Raw genomic sequence first — 27998 nt, 5'->3', positions numbered from 1 at the left:
AAATATATTATGTTTAACCATATTGGAAGCGTTATAAATATTGTTTTCAATAATAAACTCAGGATATTGACACATTTATAGGACCAAAGTATCAAGACTCCAGGCTTCGTTTTAGTAACATATAAAAGTATCTATTTTATTCGATAAAACATTCAGCAATCAAAATAATAGTGAGAAACGGTAATTGATTAGAACTTGTACATATTTCGCTATATTTTCACATATTATTAAATTTCAAATATTTTATTATAATTGGAAATCATTGATAAAGAAGATTTGGAGCTTATTAATTCATTTCAAGTATAACATCTATAACTGAGAATTGTGACAAACGGTTAATGGTTTAAAATGTAACACAAATATTCCATGTACCATACAAAGCTTTTATTTAAAATAACATTTAAACGTAAAGTCTACTAAGTATGTTGTTTAATATCTAACAAAGTCTGGTATTTGTTGTAGCAATTAAGTTTCATAAACATGATAGGTCAGTCCGAGCCCAGTTTGACTTTTGCGTATTTATTAGTGAAGGGACCTTTACGATCATCCTTGTTAACAAGATGATAATGTTAACAAAACTATAATTGAAACGACGATTAGACACAATCTTCTGGAACATTCATCGTAAATACATTTTAGATATCAAGAATTAATCATCTTTTTTTTTTTAATTTTACACTTTAAATAATTATTAAAGTAACTTCAGTCTCGAAAACCCAAATAAACATACTCAGTCTAATAATGACAATAAATCGAAGTTATTTCTTTCATTCAATTCCCTTGATAATCAATTCGTATTAACTAGGAATATTATAAGAACGAAAATAAGAACGTATGCAAATGCATTATAATTTTAATATTAATAAATTGACAACATATTATCTATTAAATAATATGAAAATTAAAATAAAAGAATATAATAATAATATTGTGGGTATTCGGATAATTTATAAAAGTATGGATTTAATTATTGTATAGGCTTATAAATGTATTTGCAATTAATTTTATATTTATTTCGGTTATCGCATGATGGGGTTTCTATGAGCTATTTATTAAATTATTTCTAAAAAATCTATAACGGAAATGTAGTCATTAATGATAATGTATGTGCCTTTATTTACAAATTTTATGAGGGTATGAAACAAATAAATTTAGGATTGCACTTATATTTAGAAACTGTATGTGTCTATAATTAATTCCTATTTATATTTTACTGACTCATATTGTACTAAAACTATGACGAGAAAATCGCAGATCTACGATATACAAATATATTACACTCAATGCGTTCCTGTCACTAAAATCACGTACAAGTATCCGAATTCAATTTTAAATCATCCACAAATCAAGATGGCGGCTGTTCACGCGTTCCCGCGTGTCCCGAATGTCAATGCGGTTGGAGGGAATTCAGGATATTCATATTTATGGCATGTTGGTGCGACGGTGGACCTCCCAAGAAACTTAGCTGCGGTCTTGTCGCTGCTGCCATCGCGGCGAAAAGGGGGGGTGCCCCTCCCCCTCCGAATAAGGCAAATGAGGGTGGAAGCAGAGGCCTCGCTGACAAGCGTAGCTTTTCTATCTCGGCTTCTTGTAGGCGTTTCGCTTTTGCGCGCCGATTTTGAAACCATATTTTCACCTGCAACGAAAGTAAGTAGATAATTTTGCATTATGTGGTAATATAATGTAAACATAACCATAGATATGTTTTTTTTTTATATTATACGATACTTGATAAATGTACTAAGCCCAAGTAATTTGTCTTCAACGACCATAAGCGTAAAGTATGTTAATCCAGTAATTATGCTAAATAAATGCACAAATATAGCCACTTACAGTTCAATCCTACTTGCATTTGCATGGTTTTTAAGAGATTTTTTACTATAATCATGATTATTGTCAAATCTGCTCTAACCATAATATTTTGTACATTAATGTAACAAAAAAGGCCCTATAAAGATATCTATCTATACCTACAAAACATTAAATCTATAATTTATTTCCAATGGTGGTAAAAAATGCTTCTTTATTACTGCTTCTTGATCCCATCATACAGAAATTGCGACAGAATATACGTATTTAGTATTAAAATCACCTGCGTTTCAGTGAGCCTCAAAGACGACGAGAATTCAGCTCTCTCAGCAATGCTCAAGTACTGCTTGTCTCTGAACTTCTTTTCCAACGCAAGCAATTGTTGCGTTGTAAACGGGGTCCTTGGTTTTCTGTTAGGCTTGTGTTTTCTAAGTTGGCAGCGGACGACCGGTGGGCCGCTGGGAGCACCTGCTGTAATGGAGATCGCTCTGTATTAATACGCAGTGGATAGTTATCGTATTATGAAGTGTACCCTCCATTAAAAGGAAATTTATTTTAGCTACTTAATGAATGCGTAAACGGAGTTTTTATTCTGTTTTGTTAATCGAAAACTGAGTGGATTTTCACCTGATTGACGTGATTATGTTTTTGATAACATATTCTTGTCGTTTGGTTCCATTTTAGATTCTATAGAGGAAGAAAATTTGAATAAGATCTGTCTATAAATATGTATTCAAATCACTAATACATTCATGCTAAAGTCTATTTCTATAAAGATAGTTAAGTCTGACATTAATTCAATAAAAGCACATTTCTATAGTATTTAAAGAGGTCAATCAACGGAAACAGGACAGTAATTATACAGTGCAGCGATTCGAGGTTAATATTCAAAGGAACAATATTGATTCTATATCGATACATCCGGCTAATGACATTGTATTCGGTAAATTAACGAACAAGTGAAGCTCGCTTCAATATTAATTAAGCGGGATAAGGTTTTACAGGTTTTCCTATCGAATTTGCAATGTTTATATATTTTTATTTAATACATTAACATTATTAAGTTTAAGCAAAAAAAAAACTAATAGATAATAATATAACACGATATGCGATAACTTTCTTTTATCCAACTCTTATTGTTTACTCTTTCTTTTTTTCAAGATCGAGACATAGATACTCTAAAAATATTTAAAGGTTATTTTTTTATTTATACCATATTCTTATATTTAAAATTTCTTTTTTTTATTCAGTACGTACTCTTCTTGCGAATTGCGATTTACTTTCTAAAACAAATATATTTTACTTGAAGTCTCTAGGTATAGAATATCATCTGTACTGAACTGACCTATGTCACACATTACTGCATAGTTCCTTCGTCAATACTCAATATTAACAATGTGTTTAAAGACATGATTATTCAAATGACATATAGTAACCATTATAAACACTTTATATACCGTTCGTTGACTTTATTATTGTTCCATGACCTATATTAACATACAAACATCGCAGTCAAATCTATTATGCGATGATCACTGCTATAATTAACATTAATTAAATGATTAAATAAATGCATATGCATTGTGCATATATGTATTTCAATCTAGTTGCATAAAACACATAGACTAACGTATCGAATAGGTACTATCTAAAACGAAAAGAGTATTCATTGTGATTATGGTAAATATGAGTAGATATTATATAGAATCAACAAGCCATAAACAACTGATACAGTTGAATTGATTGTTATTGGGACAGTGTGAAAAAAACAAATTATTACATAACAATTACTTGTCAATTATTTGTTAAAAAAGGCTCACAAACAACAGCTGTAATATCGTTACTTTTAATAAATATAATTGTGGCAAAAGTTGTCTTTGAAATGTTTTCTTTATAAACATTTAAGTATACACAATACATACAAATAACAATGTGTATTTAAAAAAATACCACGATTTAAATCTATACAATCCATAAACAAAAGTTCTATCTTGCATTGTGCTAAGTTTTTAAAAATATGACTTTTCTTATTGAAATGTAGACCGGCCAGGATTACTAAGCATGGAGTGTGACCTATGGGCCACTATAAAAAAAAAAATCAAATAACTAGCGGACGTAGTTGTTTTAGGATGTTAACGGCATCCATGCAAATAAATGACTAGCGAAATGAAGTTAAAAGCAAACATATGAATGGTTATGATAATCAGCAAGATTATTATTTTAACGGGCTGAAATTCTATGAGACAACTGAATTGAATAGAATACAAATATTCTTATATCTTAGTTCCCCACTCATATTGCCATTAAATACCGCTGTATTGACGGCAGATGTTATTGAGACCCGATACAATACAGTAAGAGACAAACTAAAAAGGCAAGTATAAATGCCTTTTGCGAGTGATAAAATACAAACAATTTCAATGGCCCAACCCTTAGACATATCAATGCGATGCCTTACGCTAATGAAGATATAATATCCATCTCTATACGTATTTATTTTCCCGCGCGTACGGCACCGCCATTTTGTTTTGATGACAGACTATAGACAATTTGCGCGTAATGACGCTCAATTATGCGCGCTCTTTGTTTTTAATAGGATTTAGTTGTCAATGTCGTAATTTAATTGGATTATTGTAATCTCCTTCGGTTGAATGCGTTATGCCGATGGTTATTAAGGCATTAAATTGGTTGGATTTATATGAATTGCATATTCACGTTCATTCCGAAAGTTATCTAATGATAGTTTATTTAACTGTGTGATTTATATAGCCATTACTAATATTTCCGTTATAAATATTAAACAGTTTGATCGTTTAATACTTTCATATTTCTTCATAATCGGTGTGTTTATAAGTCTTGCTATTAGGATCACGAATATAAATAATGATGAGGATATTGTCATATTGAAGGGTGTTGTTATTGTGTGTATGCTGATACATTCCTACGTTGTTTTTCAAGAGAATTAATTGGAAAACGCTTAAATTATTTCATAATGATAAAAAAATGATAAATATCTTATTCTTTTTCTAATCATAATTTTAATTTAGTATACCTACAGTGGCGTAGCTAGGTAACCTAGGGCCCTAGGGCAAATAAAAAAATGGGGCCCTCTGCTATCATAACTGGCACGGTTTTTGAAGTAAGATCATTAAATTAGGAAATACTTTAAAAATGCTAATAATATAGTTTCTAATATGCATATATTTATTTGAATATATGTGAGTCAATTCATATACGTTTATTAATTATTCTATATTGTTACGTAGCTCTAATGGTAGAGCCTCGCCGTATCGTGGGAGTCGAGCACGCTTCGGCACGAATTGGGCCAGCTCGCACCGGGGAAGTACCACACCCCCACAGAAAACCGGCGTGAAATAGTGGCATGCCACTGTGTTTCGTCCGGTGAGTGGGGGAGCCGGAGGCCCGTTTCCTTTTCCTCACCCGTCCCAGTCCATTCCTTCTTTCCAGTCGTTAATCCATTCCTTTTCCCTTATCCCAAAAAAGCGGGTAGCGCATTCGCAGAGGCCTTACCTTTGCGAATGTTCATGGGCGGTGGTGATCGCTTACCATCAGGCGAACCACCAGCTCAGTTGCCCGCTATGATATAAAAAAAAAAAAAAAAAATCGCACCTATGGTATAGGTTCGGTGCCGAGATTTTTTTTCTTTTCAAGATATTTGAGAAATAAATATTATATTCATAAATGCAATATTTGTTTCAATTTAATCGTAATTTTGTTTGAAAGAAATAGTGTGATTTTGAGAGTAAATAGAAGTCAATTTAATGTCATTGAGAGAGTAAATAGAACTCAATTTAATGTCATTAAGTTGTTCATTCAAAAATATGTCGCTTGGCTCAAGAAACATTTTCAAACCCATGTGGTACTTAGTTTAATGGTCATGCGCATTTCGCTATATCCAAACGTATAGTTGATTCGAGCCAAACGAGAATCGTTTGACTGCTGTAACCTTTTTACAGTGCATGATTAAACTCGAGTTGCCACCTGTCATATTTATTTTGAAAATGAAAAGTTGAGTTCGATTGAGATTTTCTGGTAAGGATTCGTGGGCCCCCTGAGCTTGAGGGCCCCGGGGCATTGCTCCGCCTAGCCCCTTGGTAGCTACGCCACTGTATAACTACCTATAGATTTTATTTATCCTGTTTTGTAAAATCTGGTACCATATTGTTGTGTTACTCTTATAATATTCGTAGTCGTATACACATTAAAAAACTAAACTGGGCTGTTTTATAATTTATACATTAAAGGGAATCGATATAAGTCTCAGTCAACACAATAAAAACACTTAAATACCTATATTTTCTTAATTAATATCAAATAACCCCATTTCACATAGCCGATAACTCGCAGACTGTAACTAAGTGTACCTCGTGAATGTGTCCAATTATATCGGAATATGATTACCACGTATACGCAATAACCGAGTGTATGATCTGTACATTTTCCGGTAAATAAAATTATCGATGCCTCACTGCTCTCGATGTTTTTACCGATGTTTCTGCGAATCGATAGACATCTCGATTCTCGTATTAGAATCGCGTTTAATTGATTCTGTATTAATGTTTCCGATAAAATAGAAGGGAGTTTAATTAATTACTGAATGATTTTGTTTCGTAAATTATTCATTTGGAAATTGTTTAGTTATCTTGATCAGAAATAGTTTTTGTAGCATGTAGACGGTTTCAGCTACTAATTGTAGATATATTTTATCATTGATTTATTTGTAAGCAGAATTTTTGTGTTTTGTATACTTTTACAAACGTTCAATTCTTGTTTCTTTAATGACATACGAGTATGTTGGGTAGTAACCTGGTAGATAAAATTAAAACATGTCTATGTACTTAATTAGTGAATTAGTACATAGGCAAACCAAAAAAAAACGACTAAGCAATATACACAAAATTGTTCTAATTATAAAAAAAGACACTTTCAATTTTTCGTTTGAATTTTATACTATTAGTAACACTGAGTATCTTTTAGTAATTATTCAGACAGATCCAAATGAGAATACCTAGTTCATAAATTTAAACGTATACCTACGGAAACATCGTTACGTTGAGTTTGTTTTTGCAGTTATCATCAATGTTAAAGTATAGAATAAATAATAGCTGAAGTCATGTCAATACAAAATGGCAACCTCAATAAAAACTTGACGATGGCCGATTGTATAATTTTTGCGCCTTCACCTTTCGTATCGACTAATGGCTTGGCTTATCAGTAACCCATGTACTCTTCGCACTTGCGTAATTAACCTTAAGTTAGATAAGGACAGCAATATGACTACGCATGGCGGCGAAGGAAATTTTATAGCTTTTCACGGATGTTTAATTTTTATAGAGAGTACGGTAGGTTTCAATTTTTTAATATTAACTATATCAATTTCATATAAAATTATCGCATAATTTTATCGATTACATATGTTTTTCTTTGAGCGATGCTATGTGTGAGTATGAGACAGCCTTTAAATATTAAAAAGTGATCGATTTAAAATGATTTCAAATGCGTAGATACTTTTGTAAAGAAAAAAGAACAAAAAGGTTCTAAAGAAAACTAGGATATAATTGTGGATAAAAAATGTTACACTAAAAGTACAAGCTTATTAACAATCTACATCTACATCTACATTCAATTATTACAAAATAATTAAAACTAGTTTTCTTTTGACGGTATACTCAAACATCAGGTACATAGCATAGAATGTAATTTTTATAGAAATAAATATTATCATAATAAGTCTATAATAAGTGTACAAAAAGTTTAGTATATCTGTGGTCGAGTGGCACAGACCACAGACTACAGAGTACAATTTTACAATTTGTCCCGCGCGCGCTTTTTGCGCGCCCCTGTAATTGGCGTTCACCTGCGTTTGCTCCCCGCCAGCATAGCGCCCAAATATGGCATCTCGCTCAGACATTTTGCTTTTTAAGACTATCTGACAAATGTGTAATTATTAATATCGTCCGCGCAGACGCATTTGGGCACGATTCGCATACCGGCCAATGGTTTTTCTTGTGGCAACGTTCTTTCATCGCTGCCTCATTTTGTTGATGTTTTCCGATATTCATAGAAATTGTATTAATAAAATCCGTCTATGATTTTGAGGTTGAGTTGAAATGTGATAAAAATAACTATAAATGTTTCAGAGAACGACAGATATTGTACAAGTTGATTCGTTATTTCTTAATTAGTTTATAATTTTATAACCATTCTACAACTGTCATTGTAGAACACGTATAAAGTTAGAAATTTATTATCAAAGGACATTTTATGATGTTGTAAATAATAAGTCTATAAAATGTTTAATTATAAAAATCAAAGGTGAGGCAAATTAAATGGTTTTTCTCGATATTTTACACCTGTCCAACACAGTGCAGCTGCGATACTACAATTTGGAAATTATTGCAAATACTTTGTAATTGCGGCCAAACAATTTTATAATTCAGCACGCTAAATTAGGATTAGCTTTTCTTAATGTCTCGGCCCGTACAAAGATTTGTAGTCTTTTTCAGTACCAAAATTATTTCTGTAAGAACTTTTTTTGCAAACATTTAGATAATAATGTAAATAATTTCAGTCATTTATTTGTTTTCTGTAAAATTATTTCTATGTATCAATTATGGCGTATTATATAAATATAAAATAGACTTTCGAAATAAGAAATTCAATATGAAGAAAAAACAGCACATTAAAGTTGGTAAAATGCTCAATTTTCTTTAACATTAATTTTCCATCTTTCATAAATTATGGCATTATGAAACATGTTTAATTAAATCAATTTAAACTGTTTCTCAAATTTAAACCCTTAGTTATTCACCTCTAATGAAACTATTTTCTATCTTTATCACGTAGAAGGATGACTAGCGGGGGTCCTACCTCATTACTTTATAATTACGTACTTATTAGAAATTTGCTGTTATACCCTATATGGTATAATGAGTAACCATTACACCTAGTGAGCCCCCGTGGCGAATCTCGGGAAAGCCTACTTTTTATACCAAAAATTACAATTCAGTAACGCAATTTTAACAAGGAATAATTTATATGAAGTATCTACTTGAAAGAAGTTTAAAGACTAAGCTTTGAAGAGTTTTTATTTGTTTCATTTACTTTATGTTTTGCTCAATTCAAGCTACTAGACTCTGACTCATTTTTTAAAGTGGGTAAATTTTACATATGATAATCACGGCACCCGAGGAAGGAGACGTGTGTTATATCGGATTCCTAGCGACTAAAATCCCACAGTCTACTGACGCGCTGCACCCGGGATAAACCTTTATACTGGTGTGATAAACTCATGAACAAAAAACCAAATAAGCAAAGAGAGTTTGTGGAACGTTTGTGGTAAACTGATGAACAGAGAACCAAATAAACAATGCGAGTTTGTGGAACGTTTGTACGTTTATTGTTCCCTAATATACTTACATTCATAGCTTATTTAAAGGCGATTCATTTAAATATCAAAAAATTACATTTACACAAATTTGTATGGGTAAAAAAATGTTTTATTGTGCATGCAAAGGCTTACGATTTTCATTATAGGAATCTATATCTATAATACAAGATTTGTTTCACCATCCTTTAACTATATTATACTAGCAGGTCGACTTGGTTTCGCCCGTGATACTTATATAGCATTCAGACCTTACGTACACACCCATCGGCGAAAGAATTTTTGAAATCGATCCTGTAGTTCCTAAGCTAAGCTTAAGCGTTCAAATGAATTTTTCAGCATAAGATTCTCAGTATAGGTTTCCACGTATTTATGTTTAAGCACACGTTATAAAATATTTAAATTAACACCGTATCAGTATCTCAAATGTAATTGAAACATATTCCGCGAAAGGGAAACTATTCATTGAGTTTATAAAGCGATTTGTACACTATATTTGTACCTCGAAAGTTGTATTCAAGCTATCTCTAATTGCGGCTCGTTTAAGGCAAAACCGGGGCGGTTGGCTAGTTAAGTCAAAAGGAGAAACGATTTCTTGCAATACCCTACAATTTATTGCCCGGTTTTAAAATGTTGCGCGTTGCAAGAATATATTTTAAGCTGGAAAACATATGGCTATATTTGGGTTTATAACATCGTGATGCGTAGAATTATTGATGGAAAGTTCTTTGCTTTCAAGTATCGTACGGTTGCTTTATGTGAGATACCGTTTAATGTATGGGGATTATTTAGTACTGGTCGTGTTTGGTTCGATCACGCTCCTATCTAGGATATAACAAAAAGACTTTTCACATCGATAGTACATAAGGCTTATGTGACGGGACTTCTTGTCAAAACAAACTGGTCATTTTTGTTTTTACAAGCATTTCCATTTTGTATTTAGGTTTGATTTTGTTTTGTATGCTGTTTAGTTTGAGTGTAGATCAATTGAGTAGTCACTAATTAGATTAAATATATATAAGATATAAAAATGAATTTAATTGTATTAACTCATAACATACAGGACAGTTGCATAATAAAAACTAGAACATATAGTTGATTCGGAGAAAGGATTAACTTTTTCTTTTTAATCCGAACTGTCAAAGATTTAACTGTGGCTAATGTTTTAATCACTTAATGTTTATATCCTACTAATATTATTAGTGCAAAAGTATGTGAGGATGGATGTATGTGTATGTGTATGTTTGTTACTCTTTCACCCATAAATTACTGAGCCGATTGCAATGAAATTTGGTACGTAGATAGCTAGACAACTCGAATAACACATAGGTAAGGTAAGGAAATGGTCTAAGTTATAAACATATAATCTGCCTGATTTTTTTTGCCATCGTCGGTAAAGGAGCTGGTGGGTCGCCTGATGGTAAGCGCTACCACCTCCCATTAACATTTGGAGAGGCGTAAGGTGCAGACATTACGCCTCTAAGTGGATTGCCGACTTAAAATTGGAAAGGGATGAAGAAAGGATTGCCGAGAGGAACAAAGGAAAGGTCTGGGAAGGGCAAGGAAAAGGATATGGGCCTACGGCTCCCCTACTCACTGAACGTAACATAGCAGTTTGCTATTTCACGCCGGTTTTCTGTGAGGATGTGGTACTTCCCCGGTGCGAGCTGACCCAATTCGTGCCGAAACGTGCTCGACTACCACATATAAAAAAAATCCTATTATAACAGTTTCCAAACCAGCAGATTGGTGGCAAACTATAAGCGTTCAAAGCAAATGAGGAAACACATTGCAGTCTAGAGTTTTATAATAGGACAAAAAACACTTCACACTAACAAACTAGTTTGTCATTGAATGCAGCAACTCGTAAAAAGAGTTTCTATGAAGTCCATATAAATTCCCTTTACTATCTGAAAGTTTTTCTAAATAAAATATACGTTCATTCATTATGAGTAACGGTAGCTTTCCGTTCATTCATCGGTCATCATTCAATTCATATTGATCGTTAGGAAAATTCATAAGAAACTCACAGATTGGTCTATTTTTCTTCAAACGTTCCACGTTCACAACAACATTCAAAAAGTATTGTACTAGTACGATTTTAGTATTAGAAATCCAATGAAAACTTTTTTTTATCATAAGTAATATAGACTAAAAACATTGGTGAACTAACATTCTCGTATATATTATGTTACTATGATGTAAGACTGAATTTCTCATTGGTCAAATAATTGCCGAATCCAAATCAATTGGTTACGCAATCGATATTAAGGAAGCAATTCAATTTAAAACCTGAATATCTTGATTAAAAGTGTAAGTAATTCTTATATCGCTTCATTGTTTCAGCTTACGTAAATGAAATGAAGCTAGTAATAGAACTTTAATTGTACCCTTAATTATAGTAATTTTATTTGTAGTATTTCAACTGCAATGTTGTTACTATTATTTACTAGATACCAGACAATTAGTCTCAGATGTAATTATTTTTCTTTGCTTATAAAATAAGATTTTTTCAAATTAAGAATCTTTTGGGCGCGTTTTTTGGGATGACTCGTGGGTTCAATGACATTTAATCATTATGATTGTTTATAAAGTGATTTGTAGTTATGCTGGAGGCTGTAAAGAAGGTATTGTTAATTTACTATGATCTGTACTGAAATATTTATCTTTTTTTAGAAAGAAAGAAAACATTTATTTTACTCACACAGAGAAACGCAGCAAATATAAATAGAAAACAATAGATTAGAAGCATTAATTATATACATAGCCTCTGCACTGATTTTCAGTGTCATCCTACCGACATCTTGACCAGCTGCTCCAGTTAATATTATAACATCCAATAATATCAACAGCAATATAAATAAATATGTAAATATGTAATAAATATAACAGACATAAAAGGCTAATATGAATATATAATTGTTATAGTACTAGGAACTGGATATATTCTATCAGATGAATGCTAAAAAAGATAGCATGCAACCTACACAGCACGACTCAAGAATGACAATTGCGACAAAGTTTTCGCATATGAAAATTTGATTAATTCACTAGCAGTCCGCCCGACTTCGCCCGTGGTATATACATAGCCTATAGATTTCCTCAATAAATGGCCTATATAACACTGAAAGAATTTTTCAAATCGGACCAGTTCCTGAGATTAGTGCGTTGAAACAAACAAACTCTTCAGCTTTATAACATTAGTATAGATTTTCCGAATACCGATAGTTAGGATGAGGTTATAAGATTCGAAGTCTGTTAGACTTAAATAAATTTGGTTTTTAATATCTAAGAGAGAGAAAATTTATTATTAACATTCAAGATACTGAATTCAATAATATATGCCAAGATTGGTCTGCCCTGAATTATTTATTGATAAAATATGTAATAAATGCAAGGATGCGGATTTGCAGCTTTCTTATCTGGTCTGATTAGCATCTTAGATTGATATAATTACAATTAACAATTAGTTATGTATGAATTAACAATGAGATTTAATGGAGCGGCGCTGTGTTTTTCTCGATCTTATATTTTTACAAACATCGCGTGGCATTTAGATGTAAAGCGAAATTAATATATTTTAATTGAATTATTTATGTTAATATTATATACAGGAAATATTATATTGTTAATATGTCGATGAATACAGATTAACGTATAACAAAGACGATTTACAGTTTTCGTTTTACTGCTTGGTTATTTAAATAATTCACGGTATAGTTCGGAAAAAGCCATGTTTATTTATTTATTATAATAATGTTTTACTACCTTTTACAGGCGGATTCGTATGCGTTAAATTCTAAGTAGTATAATGAATGTTATTATACATGTAAACGTTCCTCTTGAATTAATTTCTATTTAAAAAATCCCCATCAAAACCCGTTGTGTATTTTTAAAGACCTAAGCATCCATACATACGTACATAGGGACAGACGCGATTTTTATAACTGCATAATATTTTTCAATGTGTTATATTCTCTAACTAGCTGCGCCCCGCGGTTTCACCCGCGTAAGTCCGTATCTCGTAGGAATATCAAATTAATCATATCTTGTGATAGAGTAAACCGATTTCGAATTTTGAAACAAAAACTAAGTTATACCTCAAGTTATGTATAATTTTTGTATATAAACATTGTCTGCATTTATTTCGTAGATTTTACGTGATGTGCGCACAAACAAACAGACAAACAGACAAAAGTTTCAAAAATGATGGAAATGGGTTCTGTTAATTTTTTCAATGTACAAAAATGACTTTTCTACAGATTTATTATATGTAATAGATATAATATAACATACTATAATATGTATTGTATAATTTCTAATATATAAATATTGTGTCATATTCCAAACATTTTAACAACATGGATGCATAAAAAAATTCATAAAAAATCTTGTTTATAATATTAGTTTCTTCTAGTATTAGCGACCCATATGCATTTGAAATGTAATTTGTTAAAATACTTTAGTCATAATTATCAATCATTTTTACATATTGCAAGTAATGTTATAGGTACTCATAAATGAGGGTAATTTTGCTAATTGTTTGTTACTAATTTAGATAATTTAAGGATGTGTACGAAACGTTTTTGAGTGTATAGTATTATTTATGTGTCTATATGAATATGAAGCTATATGAAGTTCACTATTGATATCTATAATAATTATAATAAAAATCATCTTTATTTAGTCCTTACAACATTAGTACATAACAAAAACTTAAAAATACAAAAAAAACAATTCTTTATCGCTACTCCATACGAAACCAAAATCACCCGCCACATCGGATGCTATTATACCACAGATAATATAATAACTACTACATAAAATTATGTAGTAGGTATTAAAACTACCTACCTATTACTATCTACTCGCTATATGACTACTATACCTACCGATGTTTGTGTTTTTTAGTATCAGTGAATGCGGCATGAGATAGATAAATTTATAATCACTAAAGAATTAGCATTAATTGGTTAAGACTTAACGATTCTTCTTCTGTCATCGGGTAACTGAGCTGGTGGTTCGCCTGATGGTAAGCGATTACAACCACCCATGAATATTTTCAGAAGTAGTGCCGCTGTACGTTGCTCCCTTTTAAAGATATGGAAAGGATTGACGACCGGTATAAAGGAATGGACTGTGAAGGACGGCGGAAACAATACAGGCCTCTGGCTGTTAAAGAAAGTAGTAAAACATTTCACAAACAAAACATTTGAAATGTAACTCATTATAACTGAATTGTAAATATAGTAAACTCTATAAAATAGCAAATTGATTCTGGTCACGAATGTAAACAATACATTATATCGAATTAAATTTATATAAACCATTAATCGATTACTTAAAGAATATAATGTGTATTGAATATTATGGACAAATGACAATGATATTATCAGGCCATTATTTATTGACATTATTTATTTATGAAGCTATTTATTTATGGTAATTTATTTTTATATTAGGTTATTGTGGACAAACAATTTACTGTCTCATAGATAAGACGTTCTCATTGTGTGTATAAGCTACTGATATATGTATGCTAAAAAAATACCAATGCTCACCTGAGGGGTCCGCGCTTACCACAGTGCTTAGCCAGCAGCTGTTTATTACGTGAAGAGTTACAAACAAAGGCGTCTAAGAACCTACCTAAACCTACAGTTCATTAGAGCAAAAATTTAATGTACATAACAAAAAAAAAAAAGTTTTTTTTTTTAATAATATTTGATAAAGAATCAAATTGTTTGTTATTAAGTACCTATTGTAGCTCCTATGGAACTACTAGTTAAATATTTGTCATTATTCAGTGAACGTATATGTAGTTTGATGCTTACATTTGATAAGTTATCATTATTATCAACTAGCGGTCCGCCCCGGCTTCGCCCGTGGCACATATATAGCCTATAGTGTTCCTTAATAAATAGGCTATCTAATAGTAAAATAATTTTTAAAATCGGACCAGTAGTTCCTGAGATAAGTGCGTTCAAACAAACAAACAAACTCGTCAGCTTTATAACATTAGTATAGATTAAAATGCTACTACGGGTTGCAATCAATTATTGAATTTCTTTTAAGATTGAAATCTTGAATATATCTATCTATTCATCCGTGTTTCTAACCTAATTGTTCAGAGGTTGACTCTAATACCTCTGAACAATTAGGTATTTCATATGAAATAATCGACTATACAGTGTAATTTAATATAAAGCTGTACAATAATTGGTGATAAAACCAATAATGTGGATCAAGGAACGCAATCAAGTAACCCACAGAATGTCGCACATGAGTAAATTGAATCGAAATCAATTATTTACAGCCATGTTTATTTCTTATATTAAATCGCGTGCGGTTTTATTCGAACGATTAATTTCCTTTACGTTATTTATGAATAATATATAAATAATATTATGTTATTAGTTTTACAAATCAACGCGTGTAAGGCGAATAAAATGATTTATATTATTTATATGCGATACTATTTGGACGTAGCGATTTGTTATGTGTTATATAATGGAAAAACGTGCTGTTTTAAATAAATCGATAAATCATGTAGCTTCATGATTTCACTTATAAATTCATTAATAAATAAAAAACAAAATTGATCCTCTTTTCTGGTAACTGGGTGCTTAACCGGTGGGTGGGTGTTAACCGAGGGATGCTGGGTTCGATTCCCGATGGCGAGTCACAAAAATAATTGTCCTCATCTGGCAGGACATAGGAAGCTGATCACCTACTTGTCCATAAAGGAAATCGATCAGTGAAACAGATGTATATCATCTGCCCCATACCCGACTAGGGGACACGGGATTTCACTTATAAATTGATGTAAGAATTATTATAGCGTAAAAGCTTTTAATTAAAAACATATACTTAATTGCGTTTTAATTAAACGAACACGATATATTTACTCTGTACTTGTATTAAAAACAGGTGAATACAAGAAACGAAATAAAACTGTACAAAAAACGTTGTTAACCTCAATACAAGCGAAGGTCGTTTTTAGGGTTCCGTAATCAAAGGTAAACCGGGACCCTATCGATAAGACTTCGCCGTCCGTCTGTCGGTCTGTCTGTCCCGTCCGTCTGTCAACAGGCTGTATCTCACCGTGATACACAGCTCACATTTTCAGTGCTGAGGTATTTATCTTGCCGCTATCACAGCATTTAAAAAATCGAGGTTAAGCTATTGTTGGCGTGTTCATAAATTGGATGGGTGATCCTTTTTTTTGCAGCTGATTACGATGACTACATGAGTGATATATCAGATTTAACAAATGAAATATGAGATCAATTCGCTTACTAACATTCCGCACGGTAGCCACTAGCCATAATATTTTCATATACACGCGAACAGAGCCATGTGCAACGGCTAGTCCTACTTAATATTGTAAACGCAAAAGTTTGTAAGTATGGATGGATATACATCCAAACAAACAAACCTTCACATTTATAATAAAATAATACACATACGTGTATGTGTATGTTTGTTGCTCTTTCACGCAAAAACTATTGAATCGATTGCAATGAAATTTGGTACGTAGATAGCTGGATAACTTTTCATCCCGAAATTCCTACGAGATACAGACTTTCGCGGGTGAAACCGCGGGGCGCAGCTAGTCTAACATAAATAAATGTCACCATCACATGAAGAAAGCCTATCTACGATTCCCGGTTGACGCTAAAGTCGGAATAAAAGACAATCGGTTCTATAGAGAAAAGATGCAAAAATAATCATTGACATAAAACGTATCGTTTCTATCAGGTAAAGGGCTGCATGAGATCAACAGAAAGGCGGAAGGCAGATTTAGAAGTTAGAAATTCTGGTCGATGGTTCATTCTTAGACAAGGTAACGTAATCTTTAAGTGGTAACTACTAAGAGTGTTTTTTGAGTATCAATATCACATCACCACACTAGTATTATAAATGTGAAGGTTTGTTTGTTTGGATGTTTGTGCGAGAATCACACTGAAACTACTGAACGGATTTTGATGAAATTTGGTATACAGACAGGGTATGAACTGACTTGGGTGTTGGGATACTTTTTATCCCGATTAAATGCTGCCATGGGAGACAGAAATCTTGATATCCGGGCGGATCCGGGACGAACGTCTAGTAAGTAAATTTAATAACGAAAATAGCTCACAAGTAATATTTTTATATTGTAAAGTCCAAAAGCTTAAATTATACAAAATTGATTAAGTCGCAACGGGTGACTAAATTAGCTTATAATTATGGATAAAATATTAATGTTCATTTCTTTTTGAATATATTAATATTAAACGAAATATATGAAGTGTGAATAATTTAAGCATGTATTAAGAGTTAGTAAGATATGTTAAAATTGGGATTATCGAGAAAAAATAAGGACAAAGATCGGTATAAGTTACTGTTTCAAAAATCAAAAGTTAACTGAACTATTCAATTTCTAGTTCAATTACTATGTTAATGTAAAACCTCATCGAAATCGGTTCAGTAGACTCTTAAAGAGCAACAAATACAAAACAAATAGAAAGTTTGAAATTTTCTATAAATGAACTTAACTAATATAAAGGTATATCTATCTATACATACAAATAATATGAAGGTGAGATATTGTTGTCTGATTGTTTGTTTGTATATGCTAATCTCAGGAATAACTTTTGAATTTATAAAAAATTGTGTTGAGATCATTTTGTTGGGGAAGATTATATAACATCGCTATAAAATATCGTGTCCGATGTGGGTGGAACCGCGGAGCACAGCTAGTCATATAAATCTATACTAATATATAAGGCTGAAAGGTTTGTCCATTTGAACGTTGATCTCAGGAACTACTGGGCCGATTTGCATGAAATTAAAAATAAAAAATAAAATAAACTCTTCAGCTTTACATTATAACAAATATACAATTGACTGAAGGTTTTTGATAACAAAACTACCCAATTTTCTAAAATTATAGTCCAATTACATTTACCTTGTTCATAAATTCTACAAGCTACTCATTTTTTTATAAAACCAATGAATTAAAAACGTCATTAAAATCCGTCCATTTTCAAAATGATATAATGCCTTTTAAAGCTGTCACCAAAATCAATGATTTCAAGTAATTAACAACATTTTTTATACTCTAACAAATATTACCATAAGTAATAAATTATATGGTTTACGAGGCGTTCGGATATCGTTTTAATTATATGCAGATGTCGCATGCTTACTTAAATAGCAAGTCAATCAAATTATGACAAAATCGTTTAGTTTCATTAGTGTGTTTACTGGATTTTAATTAATTCGATAAATTGAACATTTATTTGATAAGCTTTAGAGTTCCGTGAAATAACCTGTACGTAGTTTTGTTTGAATTGTTGTATGAATTTTCGAATATTTTTATAATTTCTTTCGATGTATATCGTTTTTTTCTTTTCTTAACTTCTTAACTTTCTAGTCATAAGTGGACTAAAGATATTGGTTAAAACTACTTATAACATAAAAATATTGGTTTGTATTTCTATGTGGGAGTCGAGCACGCTTCGGCACGAATGGACCCCTCACCGAGGAAGGTAGCAAAGCAGTTAAATCATTTTTACCGGATTTTTGCAGTTTTTGCAGTTTCTGACCAGTTATGACGTTTGACTGTAACAATATATTGATACTTTTTTAAATATTTACAGAGGTCTCATATTTATAGGATCTAAAATTTTTTTAATTATTTTTCATTGTTTGATCTCTGGATGTCGGTTACTTCTGCAGTAGCGTTTTAATTAATCAAACCATTAAAACAATAATGCTTTATGCTCTTTTATTTTTAATTAAATTGTTGATTTATATTTCTTCGCGTCTTTTTAATTTATATAGTTACCTAATTTGACATTGATTTATTTAAGCATTAGTACATTAATATATTATTTTACTAAATGTAATTGGTTTATCTATGTTTTTTGGCCTGTGTTACCAGGTTGAAATTTTGTTTTGTTTTTATGCTGGTTACACCATACCTGTGTATTGTGTTAAAGTTATTTTAAGAATATATATAGAAGAAACGAAATTTGCTTTTTTTGCCACAATATTTGTTGTTGTCATAGACACGTGTATTTTATTTTCTTACTTATGAAAAGAAGATTTAATAATTTGCCAATGTCAAGTAAAAAATGGGGAATACTCCGCTCTTTTGAATATTCTGCTTAATTAAACATAATAAAAGCCTAAAAAATACTTGAATAATATATGCCAAATACGCTTAATTCAACAATAAAATCACAAAACGACAAGGCAACAGAAACTTTAACAGAAAGAGTATAAGTCATCATATTATTGTTATCGTAAAAAACTGCCAAAAATTCATACTTCTTACACATGTAAAACGGCCCTAACTCGAAGTTCATTCACCTCCAACTTAAACATGCATAAATAAGTCGTCATACTCCCAGTCTAGACAAACGCCATTAATTTCTCCGCTAGGTGGCGCTGACACATCATCATTTATCACAATAATTAACGGATTGACACAAATACTAGGAAATAAGCGGGAAATAAAAAAAAAAAGTGACAGTTAAAATACCAACTTTTATAATGATCTGTTTATAGAAAAATATTGTGGCTAATTAGGAGCAGGATGTTAGAAATAATAAGGCATATTAATTTATGGGGTATGAATTATTTATTTGATGGATAGTAAATGTTTGCAAAACGTGACAAATAATGATACTCAACTGAAAATGTACGCAAATTGATAGTGGTTTTTACTAAGTACTTTGTAACAAAAATAAAACTGCTTTATTCATAGATTTTTTGTAATGAAAGTTTAATTTTAGCACAGATAATTAATATAATACTATACTATATAGACTTGACTATAAACCTGATAAGTGTTAATTTGTTTTATTTTTGTAGATGTAGTGTTTGTTTGAAGCAATATTTAAGCGTTATACAATGTTTTGAGAATAATTTAAATATAATTACGCTGCCGGTGTTATTAACAATAATATGTTTTTTACGAGAACAACGCAGTATATAGTAAATCTAAAAGTATATATCGTATTTTTGAAGACTAGTCGTCGCTTTGTCTCTGGCTTATGAACATGAATTTTTAACAAAAAATATTTGAAGAATAACATCACATTTAAATCAAACATTTGATACTTACACGACACTATTGGGTTTAATTACAATCTTAAGTAGCTCAATCAATTATAAATAAACGAATAAAGTATGTCTTATATGTATTAATTACTCTAAAGCCTCATAGAAAAGGAACGACGAAGCAAGTTTTAGCACCACACGTTTTAGAGTTTACGCGTAGACAGGATGATAGGCGAAATAAATAATTTTTATTCTACCAGGATACTAGCTTATTAGTCACATATAGTATTGTATGTTTGTATACAAGTAGCTCAGAATTCGTTCATGTATATTTAAAAATAATGTACCTATTAGTTATTCACCGAATTAAAATTTGCATACAAAGCCAAATTAACCTTTAATCGTGTTAACCTGTTCTTGTAATTTCTCTTGAATTTGTAAATAATTTTAATACGTCTTTGGCCTTGTCTAGAATAATCAATGTTTTGGTTGCATTTTGTGAATTTCTTGCATATGTTACGTTCAAAGAGCGATGATGCTCATTCTGTGAAATAGATACAGTCTAAAAAACTAAAAAACATGCTTTAATAATTGAAAAAATTGTCTCATTTGTTGAACAGAGCATTGTTTTGTCACCGATCCCTGATTAGTGTACAAAGTTTTAATTAAATCTGTCCCTTTAAAGTGGGTCAAAATTAAATGTTAAGGAGTTGGTTATATACATACATACAGGTGAAGCTAATGAAAGCATGTTAAAGTCGTGTATTGGTTACAATAGAAGATCCACTTTGCGAAATACAGTTATGAATCTAATGAAAATGATAACGAGAGACATATAACAAAATTCGTCTCGTAGCCTGACATACTAATCGAGTTTCAAAGCGTGTGGCGACGACGAAAATAAAAAATAATAAAATTAAAATATAAAAAAGAGTTTATTTTCTCACATCAGTTACATAAGATAAGTTTACACATTTTCAGTACATATAAATAAGTGTGAGACTGGTGCCTAAACTAGGTAATAAAAATTATCTGTATTTTAGGTCACCAGGCCCCCACTCCTCACTACGCCACAAAAGCCACGAAATATGGGGTTTTTTTAACCTTTTCTTGAGTGTGAATGTCGAGTACGTTTGGGCACGATTGCGCCAATTGGGCCAGCTCGCACCGGGGGCTACCACACCTCTACAGAACGACGAGAATCGACGAGAAATAGTAGCATGCTATGTTGGTAAGTGGAGAAGCCAGTGGTTTATATCCTTAAATTCCAAAATTTTGTTACCTTTTACTCCTTAAAAGAGGGCAATGCATTTGCAGTGAACCTTTGCAAACCCGAACCATCAGTGAACGTGAAGTGAACCATCATCCTGATACATTCTATTATATCTTTGAGCGGTTGGCGAAACGAGAATAAAGAATAACCCTAAATGGAGTCAACAGGTCAATTTTAATAGAAACTTAAACTGCATAATAACTATTTTTACATTGTGTTGGTAATTATAACAGTCACACGTGTAACATAATTATGCGATTTAGAATTCGATTTAAACATGAATATTAGCTTCTGAATGTATGTGCGGATAATTAGTATTTGGAAATTAATAAATATGTTATATATTTAAAATACAATTTTAAGGATAGGATACTTTTTATCCCGATTAGATGCTCTCTTGGTATAAAATCCGCGGCCGGGACGAGCGTTTAATTTATTATATGTATAATGAAATGATAGTGTTTCTTCAAAACCAATATCAAAAAAGGCTAAGGTTATATTAATGTTTATGAATAAATTCTAACTTATTTGTCATTTATAGATATTACCTTAGTTATACTGTTTTTTTTTTATTCTGAATGATGTGTTTATCTTTAATTGTTGTGCATATAATTATAATACTAAACTTTTTTTTGTATTGAGAGAAATCGTTTATGCAACAACAACTGATGAACCTAAATAAAAAAATAAAAAAAGTTTATTTTATCACGCAGCCGAAGCTTCAGGCAATAATTAGTTTACCGGTTAGTTACTAGTCTAGACCAAATTAAAAATCTAATTAATTTGCACACGACAATTGATTTTGATTAAAGTTTTGATTCGCCTTGGCCTTTCGCACTTGTATGTAAATACTTGCCCTGACTCTGCCTGGGTGGAAGATTTTGGATTTTTTTAATTATTTGTATGAATTATTATACTAATTTGCGCCGTGGTGGCTCAGTAGTGGACGTCGTACTTTAATTGAAAAAATTGGTTCGAGTTTAGTGTCGTAGTTTGGTTTAGTTTGAGTTCATTTTTCAACACGTACTGACTGGACCTGATTTTGACCGACTCCAAATGGAAAGATTTAATTCAAATGTTGTACATTTATCAAGGATCAGTGACAATATAATAATTTCATGAGTGTGTCCAATTAATTGATTGGGATCGCCGCTTGCGATTGCGATCGATTAATATGATATTTCCTTATGTTTATGAGCAAGTGAGACAATTTTGTATAAATAACTTAATTAAAAAATAGAAATTTAGCAATTTTTCCTCTAAGGTTGGATTATTTTGAACTAAGCCGAAGGACAGAAAGGTTGTTACTTTATGTAAAAGATAATGTTCCGAATAAAATCGAGGCATAAATTCAGATTTAATTTTTGTGTATGTTTGTATATGTTAGTGTAACTGTACACTCTATGCAAATAGTATGTTGTGAATGTGAATAAATATTTAATACTTGTTTAAATTTAAATGATTCGATTTAAAATTGAAATATACAAAGACTTTTCCTGTGTTATATTTTCAGTATATTTAAACATCAAACTCACACCTGTACACTCACACACAACACACACGCACACAAAAATTCAAAGCAGAAACTACAATAGTTAATATTTAATAACAAATTATTAATAACAATACTATTTTTCACACAATACATTGATTTCCATATTTTTTATTAATTTAAATTGTATTTATAGTCCTCAATCTCCCTTATAGTTATAAATTTTAAACATAATTAAGGTTAGCTATATTTAAATATGAATAAATTAAATTGTTAAATAAACATTTGTTAAGCAAATGAGCATTTCTATGCGTATATAATATATTTCTATAAATGCAAAATGATTATTGATCAATCACCTAAACAGTTAGCTATACCTAAAATATTTGAGCCATTATTGAAGTTGATATACTACAAACACACAATTAAAACTTCAATGTTATGTTAACTAGATATATTGATCTATGTGAAGACAATAAATATGAAAAGATAATTCGTCTCAAGTGCTTTAGTTCCGCTTACATGGGAACTAAAGAATTGTTCGTCATAAAAAATGTAGTTAAGATTTAGAAATTAAAGACGGGGACAGTCTCCCCGTGACCACGCTCGCTGTAAAGTGTTCGAAACGTTGAGTTAATAATATAATGTATAAATCGCGTTTAAAATCCGTAAAAAGTTTTTAATTTCTTAATGTATAATACTCGCGTAAAATCAAACACAAGAAAATACTATGTAGTTAAGATTTCCATGGTACTGACATACCTATGAAGAGAGTTGTTGGGAGTTGTTGGGAGTCTAACACGCTTCGGCAATTGGGCCAATTCGCACCGGGGAAGATACCACACCCACGGTGACGGGGGGTTGGAGGCCCGTATCCTTTTCCTGACCTTTCTCGATCCCTTCCTTTATTCCTCTCGTCAATCCTTTCTTTATCCCTTTTGATTTAAAGTCGGCAATCCATTTGTAGATCCGAAAGATCATTTCGCCTCTGCAAATGATTATAGGCGGTGTTGGTCACTTCACACCATCAGGCAACCCACCAGCTCTTTTTCCGACTGTCACATAATAAATCTTTTATTTATTTTTCTTTTCAAACGACTTCCATAAAGGTTCATGAGAGGTTCTCAATTTAACTGTATTTTTGTATTTCAGAATTACAGACGTAGTAAATTGATTTTGTTGAATGTTTTATGTTTGAACGCCTCCCGTGTGGTTCCATTAAATTTGGTCTAATTGTTATAAATTGAAGGTGGTTTTGTTATTTAAATTATGTTTGATATAAAAGTTATTATTTCCTCACATTTCATCGTTTTATTCCTGAAACTATAAAGCGTCTTTCTCGTGGGTACATATTTATAGTTATCTTTTATGAGGTTTTTGTTTATTTAACGTTGAATGAATAGAAATACAATTACGCCGTGATTCGAAAATATATTCTACAAACAACAACAAAATATGAAAAATCAAAAAGTGCGTGTCGGATTCACGCCCCAAAGGGTTCCGTACAAATAAGACAAAGAGTACACAAAACACTGGTCACCCATCTAATGTATGACCGTGCCAACTGTTGCTTAACTTCGATTTTTGTTATTTGTTGTTAAAGCGGTAAAGCAAAACAACAGAACAGAAATAAATAATCTCAGAACTATCACAGTTTATTTGATACAGCCTCATGGCAGACAGACGAATAGCGAAAACTTAGTAATATTTTCTACTATTTCCTTTAACTATTGGTACGGAACCCAAAAGACAAAATCTACGCATTTGCGTAACGGTAGTTAATACCTGTAAAGGTCATAAAGTTGTATCCTTCTGAATAAATATTATCAAAAAATTCAAAGTCACTAAGCATTAACTTACATTATAATTTATTCAGGACCAACCGAAATTATACTTTTCAATGTTCTTTGTTCGAAACAAATAATTTTATATTAATTCGTCAATTAGCATACAAATTATGGTCAACGACATGTGCTTTGTTTATTTGTGAATAGGAATTTACGTTTCGTGTGCGTTTTATAAGAATAAGAAAGGATGGTTTGAGGCTTCCGTGTTACAATGGAGTGTTTGTTAACGATCTTGTGAAAATATATATTTTCGTTTTTAAATTTCGTTTTTTAAGATCTTGGTATAAAAATAAATGGTATGAAGCTTGATATTAATAATTATGTTGTGTTTTTTATGTAATAGCCTGCAACTGACCTGGTGATTCTTGATTGTAAGTGATCACCACCTCCCATAAACATATGTATAACCGCTGCAAATACGCTGCCCACTTGGATTGGGTAAAGGATAAGGAAAGGATTGACGACGGAAATAAAGAAATGGAGTGGGAAATATTAGGAAAAGGATACGGGGATGATTTGGGACGAAATTCCACAGTATATCAAGAAATAGTTATATTCAAAACAGTCATTTGTTTTAAATTAGGTACCTATATACCTACAGTTCGCATAAGCAACAAACAGTTTCTATTTAAGAAGATAAAAAAAATCTGTGATGGTGTTTAAAATAAAGATCTGAATTGCATAATGTAGGTAAATAACGAAAATCTAGAATACGTATAGGTATACGTATTATATTTTAATGTAGAAGTAGTTTCTTTGTGTAGAAACTGCTTTCCGATTGTAAAACAATGTTTTTGTGTATCATAATGACGTCGTCGCTTACGTCGTCGTCGACTAAGTCGCTTCCAAACGAAGTCTAGTTGAAAAATTTTTTGTATTGAATAAATGAGTTTCAGTTTGAATGGAATTTATAAAGCATATCATGATCAGGAGCAGTTGAGATATCAATGGGAAATACAAGAAATAGAGATTATCTTTGTCAATATTAAAATTGGAACTTGTATATGATATTTTAATTTTTAAACATCCTTTGATTTACCTTTTACTGTAAGACAATTATAATACATACATAATCTGCAACTCTTCATACAATATAATATTACGTATTATTCAATACGATATATATATAATAAATATAATATATAGCAAAGCGAAAAACTCGAAAACGGGTCGACCAATCAGCGAAATCTTTAATCGTTTTTGATAAAACACAAGGAAGGTCCTATGGAAATATCTACCACGGGTAAAGCCAGGGTGGACCGGTAGTAGTTTTATGCGATAATACGGTGTAACTGCTATGTATTGTCTGTTGTTTTTAAATTCTATATACGTTTAAATTTGCATGCAAATATGACCAAATTTTGAATACTGGTACTTAAAACTACAATGTAACGTATGGTAGGTACCTGTATGCTTTCCTACTCAGTATACTGAACTTTTATATATGTGTAGTTTGTGGTTAATATGATTTCATTGAAATATTTATAACTGAAGTCTTATAGTATTATTAGTAAGTATTAAATACAATATGGCTATTATAAATTGAGCGTTTTTGAATGTTTCCAAGACTTCTTCAAAATTTTCTTGGTTTTATTATGCAGATATAAGAGTAAGTAAGTTAAAAACTTGTAGATGTATTAAAATGAATAACATACTCACTTATTTCAATATTCTCACGTGATTCTCGCGTGAAAATAAATAATGTCTTAACATCATATTGACCTTACTGATTTAATTTATTTTAATTACTGAATAATTGTCATTGTTATAGTCTACATGTAGGTAGGCACAGATAACAAATACATGTGACCTTGACGATTTAATGCAATTCATTAATTTATACATCAATAAATATATAATTACGCTTTTTAAGTATGTTTATTGTCATATTATTTGTATCCATTAGCCTTAATCAGATTGAAATTATAGTCATTGTGATGTTAAACTTTTAAAAGTTAAAATGTTTATTCAACGAATTAAGTTCATTAATATGAGTACCTACATTCGAGTTATCTTTCCTACAACACAATAAAATCTGTTTTTAATTTTATAAGATACAGATTTTTCAGATTATAAATAGGATAATACCTACAAATATATAAAAATATTTTACCTATAAGAATAATTAAATAGTACCTATTCCCTTTTACATGCAAGTAGGTACTTTCATATCACAGCCAACAAACACGGTTTAGAAAGACATTAAAACTTAATGTATAAAAACCAAATACAATAAATTTTATAAAATTATTGATTATGATAATGCTAATACTTGATGTTGTGATTTCTAAGGTAACTAAATCTTATAAGACATGTTGGTGCAGAACATTAGATCGATGATAGAAGATTTTTAAATCTCTACATCTCTACATGATACAAAACAACTTACTGTTAGGTGATCCAGCCCGGAACATAGGGTTGGGCGCCATCCAGGGGAAGGCACCGAACGGCCAGGGGTGCGGCGCCGGGCCCTGGTAGAGCCGCGGCAGCAGCGGCTGCGGCACCACCACGCCCCTGCTCTCCATCTCCTCCCCATCGTTGGTGCTTTCCCTCTCGTCCCGCTCGTCCCCAGCGTTCGACTCTACATCCTCTATGTCCACGTCGCTGTCGTCGCTCTCCAAAGCGCTCTCAGCGTCATTGCTCTGCAGCTCCGGCGTGTCTCTAGCGGCTCTAGGGGCGCTACCCTTGCTCCCCAGCAGCGCGTCCACGCTGAACGAAATGCGGCCTCTCCCGCCCGTCTCGGCGGAGTCCGACCGCTCGCATTCAAGCGACGTCTTCATTTCATTGACATTTCCTGATCACCTCCCCGTCGGCCGTGACATTGACATTTTTCACGTGACACTCGTCAAGTATATGCCCCAGTGGTATATTCGAGTTCAGTTCGTTGATTCAACAACGATCACATCACTGAGTCCGCTGGAGTGGCGCGATTGAAATATCACAGTCACAGTGATTAATCACAGATCACAATTAGTGATTTTCGCCGTCCGCGCGCAGAAAGCGGCCGTGTCGCGAATACGTTCAAAAGCCGCGAAGTCCGCGAAACGATTCGCGTGGCGGTGTAATCGCGTCTGTATTGGGGAGACCGCGACCCGCCTTTCCCCAGGCGAGAGAGAC

General features: G+C 31.9%; 1 protein-coding gene across 2 annotated transcripts; it reads right to left on the bottom strand.

Annotated features, from left to right (window-relative positions):
- Window positions 1–48: 48 nt before the first annotated feature.
- LOC119837782 (muscle segmentation homeobox-like) lies at window positions 49–27998 on the bottom strand. Of its 2 annotated transcripts, none has more exons than XM_038363535.1 (3): window positions 27271–27998; window positions 2093–2280; window positions 49–1636 (listed from the first exon to the last, which is right to left on the bottom strand). In XM_038363535.1, exons 1-3 carry the CDS (start codon window positions 27659–27661, stop codon window positions 1388–1390), a joined length of 828 nt encoding a protein of 275 aa, XP_038219463.1. In that variant the 5' UTR covers window positions 27662–27998; the 3' UTR covers window positions 49–1387. The 2 variants fall into 2 exon arrangements, with proteins under 2 accessions (XP_038219463.1, XP_038219464.1); XM_038363536.1 differs by having other exon boundaries at window positions 2093–2277.

This window comes from Zerene cesonia, chromosome 29 (genome assembly GCF_012273895.1).
Source record: "Zerene cesonia ecotype Mississippi chromosome 29, Zerene_cesonia_1.1, whole genome shotgun sequence".
Lineage (NCBI taxonomy): Eukaryota > Metazoa > Arthropoda > Insecta > Lepidoptera > Pieridae > Zerene > Zerene cesonia.
Note: the sequence above shows the minus strand (reverse complement) of the source record. Positions and strands in the feature narration are given on the sequence as shown.